The 12,736-nt window shown below is 49.5% G+C and overlaps 1 protein-coding gene across 1 annotated transcript; it reads right to left on the minus strand.

The window, feature by feature from the left end:
• Positions 1-862: 862 nt before the first annotated feature.
• Positions 863-2,444, minus strand: NUDT16 (nudix hydrolase 16). The gene is made up of 3 exons (XM_057739159.1): positions 2,295-2,444; positions 1,930-2,199; positions 863-1,193 (listed from the first exon to the last, which is right to left on the minus strand). The coding sequence occupies exons 1-3, from the start codon at positions 2,430-2,432 to the stop codon at positions 1,014-1,016; spliced, it is 588 nt and encodes a 195-aa protein (XP_057595142.1). The 5' UTR covers positions 2,433-2,444; the 3' UTR covers positions 863-1,013.
• Positions 2,445-12,736: the final 10,292 nt, after the last annotated feature.

Genomic DNA, 12,736 nt, shown 5'->3' on the forward strand with positions numbered 1-12,736 from the left:
ACACCCACTGATTTATATATTGTCCCCTGCTACTTCTGACCTGGCAGGTAGGCAGTTGCTGCAAACACCATGTGCCTCACCAAGCCTAAAATATTTATTATCTGGACCTTGAGAAAGTTTCCTGGCTGCACGGAGAGCCGCCCGTGGCTCTCTCATCCCTAGATCACCCATACCTCATACAGCTAATTTGTTGAAGGAATTGAAGGGCTTTGAGGCCCAGCTATAAGTCTTTACTGGGAGGCTCTTTTTTATTGGGGCAGGTCTAGATCAGGACTGGGCCAGCTCCCTTCACTGTTCCCAGAGTCTAAGGGATCCCAAATGAAAGCCCTGGGGGAAATGCACCAGTACCCAGGAGTCTTGTGTCCAAGGTCAGTTCAAGGGGGCCTAACCTTTTCCTTGTCCTTTCTGCTCAGTTTCAGAAGAGGGCAGGGGGTAGGTTAGGGCCCTCTACCACCTTTCGGTGGGGATACTGCTCTGGCCGACCCCCAGGCAAGGATGCGACTACTTTCAGGGGGAAAATGGGTCCTCTGCTTCTGTCCTCCCAACAATCATGGGCTGGGCTAGACCCTGGGCACAGCCATGTAGAAGCGTGCAGAGACCCTCCCTGGGTCAGATGCTCCTGCCCGCAAGGAGATGGGTATGGTGACAAGCCACGCCCCCCTCACACAAGCCACTTCCTGCTTAAACTGGACATGGCGAGGGAGGAGGGGAGGCATCAGCTTGTGTGTGGGTGCATGTCTTGGGGCCACCAGGCTGTGTGTGTGCAAATGTACAGGGAAGAGGCAGGCTCTGAGAATCTGCCAGGGCCCCTGGGATGGGCTGTGGAGTTTTGCCCGATGCCATGCATCGCCACGGGGCCCTCTGCTCAGAACATATTACACACATTTTTCTTTTAATATATTATCATCTTATCAGGCTTAGAAGAAAAAACATTCCCCTTTTCCTTCCTCCCTCCCCAATACAAAGGCCCTGATCTCAGGCAGGTTCCATGGAGGGTCCATGGAGGGCAGCCTCTAGGGAGGAGCTGAAATCTTCAGGCGTGCCAAACAGTCAGGTTCCAGCAGTCCCAGGTTCTGGAGGGCTTCCAGCAGCTGTTCCCGTGCATTTCCAATAAAGGTATTCTCCAGGAAGGCAGGCAGGCCTCCCACACCATCCCGCAGGGTATACAAGGGCACCCGCACCAGGCCCAGCACCTGGGAAAGGAAGGAGACAGGAGACTGGCAACTCTGGGGGTTCATCCCAGACAGATCTTCCTAGATCAGAGGTCTCACCCCTTATCACTGCAGCAGAACCAGGCCTGAGCCTGAGGACGCACACCTCTGAGGACCTAGAGGACCCGGGTGTTTGCAGAGGAAGGTCCCAGATCATGCTCTCCAGCTCCACAAATGCTGGCCCTTTCCACATCACTATAGCGGCTCCCCCCTCCAGGACGCACACTGGGCCCTACACCAGTTCTCAAAATGTGCTACCCAGAGCAGCCACTTCAGCACCATTTAAGAACTTTTGAAAAATGCAAATTCTCAGGCCCTTGTCCCCCGCCTCCACTGAGCCCGCAATTTTGGGAGTGGGGCCAGCAATCACCGTTTTAATAAGGCTTCCACATGATTCTGATACCCGCCAAAGTTTGAGAACCATCGCCGTACACAATCTGTCCCCCTCTGCCCTAGCCTAAGTGGCGAGGTTTCCCCACAAAACATCAGGCCACGTCTCCTACGCAAGACAAATGGGCCTAAGGTGCAGGGCGTGACTTGCATGGGTGTGTTCTAGAAAGACAACTGTAGAGCCCTGTAAAGTGGGGAGGGGGTAAGATCTTTGCAGGGACACCAGGTTGGGTGTAACCAGTCACCCAGACCCCAACCACAGGAGGAAACTGCGGGGCAGGCCATAGGGAGCTGGAGGACACGGGGTGGGATCCTGGGCTGGCCCCACCTCCAGCCCGTGGTCCCGGGCGCACGGCGCGCGCATCTCCACCGCAGTCAGCTGCTCCAGGGTCAGGCGCTTGGCGTAGAAGTGCGCCACGACGCGCGGCCGGGACCCGGCGTGCGAGCTGCGGTAGTCGGCGCGCTCCACGCGGAAGGCGGCCGCGGCCTCGCCCAGTTCCTCGCGCAGCTCGCGGTTCAGCCCCTCCTCCAGGCTGCTGTCGTGCAAGTCCACGAAGCCGCCGGGGAAGCCCAGGCGCCCGTCAAAGCGCATCTGCATCTGCGGGAGAGGGAGGCGGGGATGGCCCGGGGAGCCCAAGGCGGCGTGGCCGCGGGGCGGGGGCGGGCGGGCTGCCGGGAGCGTCCCCTCCTCACCAGCACGGCGTAGCGCAGCGGGAAGCGGCCGAAGAGCAGCCCGGGGTCCGGCGCGTAGAGCAGCGCGTGGCACGCGTGCCGCCAGCCCGGCCCCAGCTGCAGGGCCTCCGCCAGCTCCAGCCTACGCATCCCGGCCATGATCCGCCCTCCGCCCTCCGCCTTCCAGAAGGCCCACCTGGGCAGGGGGCGGGGCGGCCAGGGCCAATCCCTGCAGGGCCCAGGGCGGGGCGAGGCGCCGGGGGCCAATCCCTGCAGGGCCCAGGGCAGGGGGGCGGGGCAGCCAGGACCAATCCCTGCAGGGCTCAGGGCGGGACGAGATGCCCGGGGCCAGTCCCTGCAGGACCCGGGGCGGGGCGTGGCGGCATGGGCCAATCCCTGCAGGGCCCGAGGCGGGGCCTGGCGGCGGGCCAGGGCAGCAGCCAATCAGAACGGGACGTGGCGGCAGGGACCCGGGCGGCAGCCCGTCCGGGCGGGGCCTGCGGCCCGGGGTCGTCTAGGGCCAAGTGGGACCCGGGTGAAGTGGGCCTTGGGCCGGGCGGGTCTGCAGGCGTGGCGGGTCCGGGACGCGGAGGGCGGCCGTTAATAGTGTCACAGTCCAGCTCCAGGGGACTTGCCCAGAGGGTTGGGACAGCTGGGTCCCGCAGCAGAGGTTCGCAGCCCGAGTAGAGTTTAATTATCTGTTAGGGACGCGTCCTGGGAGCTGGGGGAGCCACGCGGGCGTCCTGGGAACCACACCTAGTTGGTCCGGAAGGTGCACGAAGCCCGGGGGGCGGGGAGGGGGTTAGGTTTACCAGAGGAGGCTTCAGAGCCGCGGTCTGCCCTGGGCGGTGGGGACAGAGAAGCGATGGGTGTTAGAGCCATCGTGAGGGTGACACTGATGGGGGGTTTGGGGGGGGCGGCGGCGATTGCCAGGATGACTTCAGGCTTAGGTCTGGGTGGATGGCGCTGTCACTCTCTGGGATGGGGATTATAGGAGCGGGGAGAGCAATGATCAGTGTAGTTCTAGTCACGAATTGGGGTGGCCATAGGCGGTGGATAGGACGGACAGACCCACGGGATTTTATGGAAAAGGGTAAGTGAGGAAGGGGCTGTGGGTGAAACCCTGTGGGCACAGGAAGGAGAGAGAGCAAGGGCCAGAGGTAGACGTGCCCAAGGCTTTCTAGACTTTACCCTCACACAAGCTCAGACCATTGCGCTGTGCAGGAAGGTGGGGAGTTGCCCACCCCCAGGACAAGGGACTCCTCAGGGCCTGATGCTGCATGAGGAACAGGGGTTCAGGATCCCTCACCCCAGGACTCCCCGCCTTTTCTCAGGCCCTGCACTCTGTGCAGGTTGTCTTTTATCAAGTATTTATTACGCAAAGGAAAGGAGGAGGCAGCTTCTTGAGAGGGGCTGGGCTTGGGAGTCACAGCTTGTAAGTGACAGCATGTGATGAGGAAGAGCCTAAGAACCCACCCAGACACGGGCTGGTGACCTTAGCAAGTCAGTCATTTCTCTCAGATCTCAGTCTCTCATCTGTTAAGTGCAGAGTATACCAACTTACTAGGGATATGAAGAGATTTAAAGCACTTAGAACAGTGCCAGGCACAGCAAATGTAGCTATCTGTGCAGCTGAGGGTGGGACAGAGTTAAAGGCCCACTGGTTGGAACTCAGCCACATTCACCAGGCCTCTGCATGGGGGAGGGGGAAGGGAGCAGGGGTGGGAGTGAGACATCCCTGGCATCATCTTTCCGAGCTTAGTCTTCTGAGAGATGGCATCTACGAACATCAGGCAACTGGACTGAGGTGATTAGACTGTAGGTGCTGATACCGAGCAGGGCCCTGTGAGGCTCCTGGGCACAAAGCCTTTCTGTGTTCCCTCTTTCTTTGTTCCCTCTTTCTTTGATGATAGGAAAACAGCCTCCATTCAGCCTCCATGACCTTCCCTGAGTACCAGTAGGCAGATTTAAGCAGTTGTTAACTGGTGAAGGGAGGGGATGCACGAGACCAGGGTGAAAAAGTCAAGAGCAGCCTTGGGGCAGGTCCTGTTTCCCCAGTAACAATACACACAACAATATCTTTGAGCTGTTCTGCAGATGTTGAAACCCCCTCCAGGTGGGAGACGTGAACGATTAGTGATGGTGCGCTGCCCACGCGCATGCAGACCCCAGACCCGCTGGACCTGAAGGTGGATGATGCTGACTCCTCCTTAGCTCACCACCCGCCCATCAGGAGACTGCAAGACTGTTACTGCCTTGGTCCTTATCGGCTCCCCCTGACCACAAGCCCTGACTCTAAGACCTCTCCCCATTCCCCAGAGAGGGGGGGCACAGTTCTTGAGGCGCTAGCCACTCTGTTCCCCCTTTGCCTGGCAAAGCAATAAAGCTATTCCTTTCTACTCCTCCAAAGCTCTGTCTCTGTATTTCTATTCGGCATTGGTGAACAGAGGCCAGGTTTTTCTCGGCAAGTGTGACAGGACTCATTCCCCTCTTAGAGTTCTAGGGGGCCTGGAAATAGCCTTGGTTAAATGATTAAACCTTGTGAAAAGCTCATAAAAACTGCCAATTCCAGAATGTAAATTGGTGCAGCCACTGTGGGAAACAGTATGGGAGGTTTCTCAAAAAACTAAAAATAGAGCTGCCATATGACCCAGCAGTTCCACTCCTCGGCATATATCCAGAAAACAAACCAACCAACCAAGCAACCAAACAAACAAAAAAAACACCACCACCACCACAACAAAAAACAAAAACAATAATTCTAAAAGATACATGCACCCCAATGTTCGTGGCAGCATTATTTACAGTTGCCAAGACACGGAAGCAAACTGAATGTCCATTGACAGACAAATGGATAGAGAAGGTGTGGCATACACACACACACACACACACACACACACACACACACACACACACACACACAATGGGATACTATTCAGCCATGAAAGAAATTTTGCCATTTGCAGCAACATGGATGGACTTGGAGGATATTGTGTTAAGTGAAATAAGTCAGACAGTGAAAGCCAAATACTGTATGATATCACTTATGTGTGGAATCTAAAAAATACAACAAACTAGTGAATGTAACAAAAAAGGAGCAGATTCACAGATACAGAGCACAAACTTGAGGCTACCAGTGGGGAGAGGGATGGGGGAGGGGCATTATAGGGGCAAGGGGTTAAGAGGTACAAAATATTAGGTATAAAATAAACTACAAGAATACATAGTACAACACGGGGAATAGAGCAAATATCTCACAGTAACTCTAAATGGAGTATAACCTTTAAAAAGTATGAATCACTGTATTGTACACCTGTAATTTATATAATATTATACATCGACTATACCTCAATAAAAAAAATTATAAAAGAAAAAAGGCCTGCCAGTTCCAGGGTTCCACACCAGACCAATCGAATCAGAGTCTCTGACAGTGGTGCTGAGGTATAAGTGGGTTTTAAAAGTGTTTTGGGAACCAGGGCTGAGAACAGTGCCCTAACCCTTACCCCTAACACTCCAAAGGGTTTCTTGGTTTCTCTCCTAGAAGGGCTTCCTTGAAGGATTTAGGATCAAACATGCTCTTTCTAGAGCTTCATCTGTTGTATTTTCTTTTATGGTTGCTTGAAGAGACTTTTAAAGATGGATTCAGCTATTTCTAAAGCAATGTGAAAAACTATGAAACCAAGGTAACAGCTCTACAAGAAAATGACTGGAGACGGAGCTTTTTCAGGATGAATGAATATGGAAGCCCTCAAGAACCCCACCAGCCTTGCCTCCCTCTCCAAACTGCTCTCTGTCTGTGCTAGGGGGAGCCCGGTCTCTACCCCGACCTCCGCTATTTCACCTCCTGAGGAAGACTGCCCAGCAGTAAGGGCTGAAGGTAGAGAGCTGAGCTCTGTGCCTCCAGAGATGCTCCAAGTTCAAAACCAAAAATAGTTCAGTGTTCAGCCTCAGAGGATGCTAGGGAATATATTCATTATTTTTAAGATACTGAGGAAAGGAATTAAGCATTTATCCTTTTTATATGGACAACCAAATAGTTGATGAGGGGAGGTTTCTCTTTCTATAGAGAATTGCAGTTATTCAGAGAAGAAAGAGCCAATCAAAACTTTAGTTTTTAATGTACTTATTTACAAAACAGAAGTAGAGCCACAGATGTAGAAAACAAACGTAAGGTTACCAGGGGATGGGGCGGGGTGGGGGAGAGATAAATTGGGAGATTGGGATTGACATATACAAACTACTATTTATATTAAATACATAACTAATAAGAACCTGCTGTATAGCTTAGGGAACTCTGTAATGGCCTATATAGAAAAAGAATCTTAAAAAATCAATAGTGGATATATGTATAACTGATTCACTTTGCTGTATACCTGAAATGAAAAAAACACTGTAAATCAGCTCTACTCCAATAAAAATTTAAAAAAAAGAAGTAAGGTTGGTGGGGGGGGGGGGAAGGAATACAAGATATTCTGTATTAAGAAACAGAGTTGATGTAAGGAAGAATATATAAAAGTTAGATTTTATTTATATACGCATTTAACCCTTGAACAACACAGGTTTGAATTGCAGTGGTCCATTTATACCTGGATTTTTTTTGATAAATACATTAGAAAAAAACCCTTTATTATTTTTTAAACTTTGAAGAATTAAGAGGTCCTAGCAAATGCTCATCAGTGGCTGCTAACATCACTAAAATGATGGAAGAGGCACCACCTATGAAATATTCTTGCTAAAATACTGGATTTGAATCTAACTACCATATTATAAGAAATACAAAAGAACATCTTTTTCAAATATCAGGAAGAAGCTAGAATGATCCAGGTGGTAGTGGATTAGAGTTGGAGACATCAGGAAGAATTTGTTTAGATACAGATGGTTACACACAAACATTTTTGGGTAGGTGTATATTCAAGGGTCAGTTAGGATACAGACAAATTTCCTTGCTCTGTCGGCTGGGATGGCCTAGAAGCAGTGATTCCGCAGGAACCACAAGCACACCCAGCGTCCAGATCTTGGTCTCTGTTACCATTTCCCAATAAAAGGAACCAAGACACCTTGGAGAACTGCTGATTCAAGCACTGGGGCAGGAAATATACAGAGTGGATCCGTGATGAGCCTGGAGCATCTTGTGATGCCAGAAAGGAAGCGCCCTGGAAACCCATCAGTCAATCAATAATGAATAGGAAAAAAAAAATTGATGGGAGTTTGTCAAAGGCACAGGGACACAGGGGCCAACTGCTCCCCTGCAGTGGAAGCCGAAACAGTTTGGGCAGAAAAATAAAGCCTTATTGGATTATAATCCAAAGGATGAAGTAAACCTCTAAGGATCTGTACTTATGTAAATCATGAATATGTACATAAATGGGGGGAAAGAAGCAAATCTCCCACACGGAAGTAGTTGAAGTAATTTATATAGATGCTCTGCCCTGAAGAGGCCAACTCCTTCAAGGTGGGCTGTGAGCCGCGACTTCCTTCCAGAGGAGGCGTAATGACAGCCTTGCCTCCGCACGGCTGCAGGGTGACCCAGGGCTAAGCCCTGCGGGTGGTGTGCACTCCCGCTGTGACCGTAGTTACGGGGGCGGGCGGCTGCGTGCGCTGTGCGGGGTCTCTGAGCTGTCTTCACCGTTTTTCTGTAAATCTAATACTTCTAAAAAATAAAGTTTTTTGTTTCTTTGCTTTAAATCAGGATGATGCAGTCTAGACTGAAGGAAACGTTACAAAAGAAATGAACTGGTTTCTTCAATAAACGAATCACAAGGGGAAAAGAGATGGCGGCAGAATCTATACATTAAAAGAGACCGAGGAGACGCATCTAGTGAAGGGCTTGTTTGGATCCCAATCTGAAGAAACAAAGAAAAATAAGATAGTGGGGGAGATGTGAATACTGAGCAGATATTTGATATATAGGAATTACTGATCATGTTTAAAGTGTGGTAATAGTATTGTGGCTTTTTACAAAAAAAAAGATTCTTTATATTTTAGAGATACATGCTGAAATATTTATGAATGATAAAAAATTAGCCAGTGAGGGGGTAATGGGTGAGACTATAAATAAAATAAGATTGGCCATGAATTGATCATTTCTGAAGCTGAGTTCCCTAACAAAGGCTTATTATATTATTCTCTTTAATGGAGTTTGATATTTTTTCATAGTAAAAAGTTAAAAATAAAGAGCTCTTTGACTTCTCATGAAGTTAAAGGTAAAGGTTATAATTTACATTTGAATAAGCTTTGCATTTCACAAAACCCTTTCGTAGATAGGATCCCTTTTGGTCCAGGAGCGGGAGAGAGAGGTGAGGGCCTGGTCTCACTTTTTAGGCGAAAGAAGACTTCAACCAACATCTCCCATCTGTCAGGAAATTTTACATTGTCCCACTTAAGCCTCATAAAATTTCCCAGGTGTTTCAAATGCAGAGCCAAGATTAAGAAGTGCTGATTTTGAAGAGTATAGCATGCGGGGGGAAAGAGAGAGCAGTGAGCTGCCAGCTAGAGCCTGTTGAAGTTTATCCAAAAGGACTTATGGAAAGGGCTAGATGCTATTATTATCAATATTATCTTTTAGGCATTCACACACCTGCAGTCACATCCAGCAGCCTTCGAGGAGGTGCATTCTAGAGAAGCCAGCCCTCTTCTTGATTATTTACAGGTGTAGCATCAAAAACATCCTCGGTTGTGTTGTCTGGAGCGCATCAGGTGGATCTATTTCACCAGGAGGACAGAGCTTCTCAGACACCTCCAGCTTCACACCTGGACCTCTCCCCCTGAACACCCACAAATGCCTCCAATCCAGCACGCCCAGGAATGAGCTCAGTATTTCCCGCGTCTCCTGTGCCCCCACCTCTGTAAATGCCCCCCGCCTGTCCAGCTGCCCCTGATGGAGACCTAGGGGCCTCACCGACACCCCTGCCCTCACCCACCCCAGGCAGCCCTCACCCCTCAGCTCCCTGTGATCGTCTCCATGCTCAATGCCCTGACCCATCAGATGAAGGTCAAGCTTCATCTTTGCTCACCTGGACTAACCTCCTAAATGCCTCCCTGTCCTGCCTGTCTCACCCTTTTCAAACCTGCCCTCCACTCGGTCTCAAGTTACAGCTCAGTCACACCCTCTTCAGGGGCTGCACATTTCTATGGGATTCAGCAAAGCAAACTCAACAGCTCATATGTGAACTTTGCCTTCTGTCTTAGTGATGTTGCTGAAATGTACTGTAAAATGTAGCGATTTAACGATAAACATTTCCTATCTCACAGTGGCTGAGGGTCAGGATTAAGGAACGGCTCCCCTGGATGTCTCTGGCTCAGGGTTTCTCGTGCTGTTTAGTCCAGGGATCAGCAAGGGCTGCAGTCAAGGGAAGGCTTGGCTAGGGCTGGAGAACTGGCTTCCCGGGCGGCTGACCGTCATGCCTGGAAGTTAGTGCTGGTGGCAGAAGCCTCAGTGTCATGCCACACAGATGTCTCCACAGGGCTCTTGAGTGTCCCCACGACACAGTGGCCAGCTTCTTTCAGAGTGAGGGACCCAAGGGAAAGCAAGATGGGATCCATGTCTTTTATGACCTAGTGTCAGAAGTCATACATGATGGCCACAAGGCCACCCCTGATGCCACGTGAGAGGGACTTGCACAGAGCAGGATAGCTACCAGAGGTGAGGACCACTGGGGTCATCCCAGTGGCCGGCCACACACCTTCCTCTCAAACCTGCCACAGTCACCCTCACACTTGAACCACCAGCACAAAAAGATGGTACGTTCCTGGAACCCACAAACCTTTGTGTTCTTCATGCCGTAAGATCTTTGTCTCCTTACTTGTCTGGATTTGTTTTTTTCCAGCTTTATTGAGGTATAATTGACAAATACAAACTGTGTATATTTAAGGGGTACAATGTGACGATTTGACATACATATACATTGTGAAATTACCACAGTGAAGCTAATTAACGTATCTATCACCTCCCATAGTTACTATTTTATGTGTGTGGTGAGAACACTTAAGATTTACTTTCTTAGCAAATTTAAAGTACACAATAATACAGCATTATTAACCATCGTCACTGTGTGCATAAGATCTCCAGAACCTACTCACTCATTGGTGTAACTGAAACATTGTCCCCTTTAACCAACTGTCCCTGCAAGTTTCCTGCTCCTGAGTGCTCACTCAGCCAGGACCAGTTCCACAGCCAAACTCAGAGTCCAGGGCGAGGAAATGCTCTGCTCCCATGACAGTGGGAAGAACCGCCAAGTTACGGGGGAGCAGTCAGGGGTCCAGGGAGGGGTGAACTGGAACCAAAAATTCAATCTTTCAGAGCAGGAAAAAGCATAATATTTTGGAAAAAAAAATTCTAGCTGTTGAAAGATTGTCTGCCAACTAAACTTTCAAATCTACTTTGCGAATACTCATTGGAGTCAAGCTCTCAATTCTGCATAAATGCTAACAGCTCCGGTACACCGAATGAGTATTTATGAATATCTTATTTCATAATGTATATTTGTTGGACCAAATTTCCGTATTTCCTTCTGAAGTTAGGGCAGGACTGAGCACCCTGAAGGCCCTGGGGTCACACAGGCGAGTTCGTGAATGATCGGTGTGTTGAGGCCTGGGTGGGAGGTGCAGCTGTTTCTCTGCGAGCGCAACTGCTTTTTCAGAACTGCTTTCTTCATGGCCTCTCAGCTCTCAGCTGACCGTGAACAAGTTTCTAGCCAAGTGCTGGCTGAAAACGGCTAAAAGTGTTTACTTTGGGGGTGTGTTGGCATGTTAGTACTAGAATCTTAGCCACGGAAGGAAGCCTTCAGGGATGAATCTCCAACGATGGGAAGTTATCACTTTATAAGTTTGTCGTAAAGTTATTAACCCTTCCTCCAAAGTTGGGAGCATCTTAACAGCCTTTAAAGCATGTCCACACATTACGCTGAATCCCGTGATCAACATATGACATTGTCTTGCTTCTTTTTTATGGCTATCTTCAGACAAAGGCAGCAAACTGAGCCTCGGAGGAAATGACTTGCCCTGGGTCACACAGTAAATGGCAACAGGGGGTGCAGAATCCAGCTCATCTGGGAGCAAGTTCAATTTGTTTTCCTTACACAAAGAAGATCGTTTTAAAATACTCTTTACTGTGTGTCTACCCCTGTCCCCCCCAGGTCGCCTCTCTCTGTCTCTGTCTCACCCCTTCTCCTTCTCTTCCTCATTTTTCATTCTCCTTGGTCATCTTGGTGTCCTGGCCCCCTTCCCTCTGACACAGTCATTAACAAACATGAGTCACCCATCACCTTGAGAGAGCAGTGTGGTGTTTCCTCACCCCCCCCCCCCCCCCCCCCCCCGCTTAGGTTACTGTCTGATCTGTCTGCCTTCTTTATCCTGAGCCCGTATAACGACCCTAGAGCTTTCACTCCAGCCTCGGCCCCAAATACGTTAAATAATTAACTCCCGTCACTCTCCTTTGTGTGCCTATCTCTGCATCACCCGAAATAGCTGGTGGCATTTCCTCTGCATAAATAGAAAGCAGAAAGGTCAGCTGGCGTTTGTGAAATATATATGTTTTTTTACAAAGCCACGCGCTAGCAGGGCTTCTTCATTCCTCATCCCTGTGACTGATTCATAATGAGCAACGTCCTAGCGCTCCAATTCCTCAGCCAGTTTCCACTCACCATCTTGCGACTTGGTCAGCTGTTAATACCCACACTGAGGATGGCTGAGGGACAAAGCATTTTCCCAGTGGTAAAACCATGATATCCTAGTCACCTTAAATCCTGTGCAGCTGTTCCCAGTGAACCAACTAGAAGGGAAACACTGAGTTTCTTTTATAAGACATGGAGCTCTGATCCAAGATGGTATTTCTTCCTAGCTTTCCTGTCTCTGAAGCCTAACACAGTGCACAGCACACACCTTGGAGGATAAGGTGTTTTCCTTCTGCACCTGTCTTCCTAGACATTGTAGGGGACCAGAATAGGCCACCTTCAAATATGCCACTTTGGCATAAGGATTATTTTGAGCTGAAAGTAATTAAGAAACAGCAGATGCAGGAAGAGCCCTTTGCCTTCCCATGTTCTGCCTAAAATCATACATTTCCCGTGAGAAAATCGCTCTCCCTGAACCAGGGAGAGGAGAATGTTCTTCTCACTGGAGATGGGGCACCAACGCCGAGATGAATCTGTACAGACTAGGAACTCAATCCTCACCTTCCATCAGTTTCCCATGTGTATCTTGGTCACGGCCCCACAATTTACCCCCCTTGGAGTAAACTCTTTTCCTTTGTTTTGTCACATTTCCACAAATTGATCACTGCTCTTTCGTCAAAATAGTATGTAATCTCTTAGGCCTGTTTCTTTGGGGTTTTCCCTTCTTTCTAGAAAGCACCCCCCACCACATGCCATGTAAAAACATTAAGATCAAATAAAATGTGTATCATTTTTCTCCTGCTAAGCTGTCTGTTGTCAGTTTATTTTGTAGGCCCAGCTACGGTACCTAAG

This window comes from Hippopotamus amphibius, chromosome 6 (genome assembly GCF_030028045.1).
Source record: "Hippopotamus amphibius kiboko isolate mHipAmp2 chromosome 6, mHipAmp2.hap2, whole genome shotgun sequence".
Lineage (NCBI taxonomy): Eukaryota > Metazoa > Chordata > Mammalia > Artiodactyla > Hippopotamidae > Hippopotamus > Hippopotamus amphibius.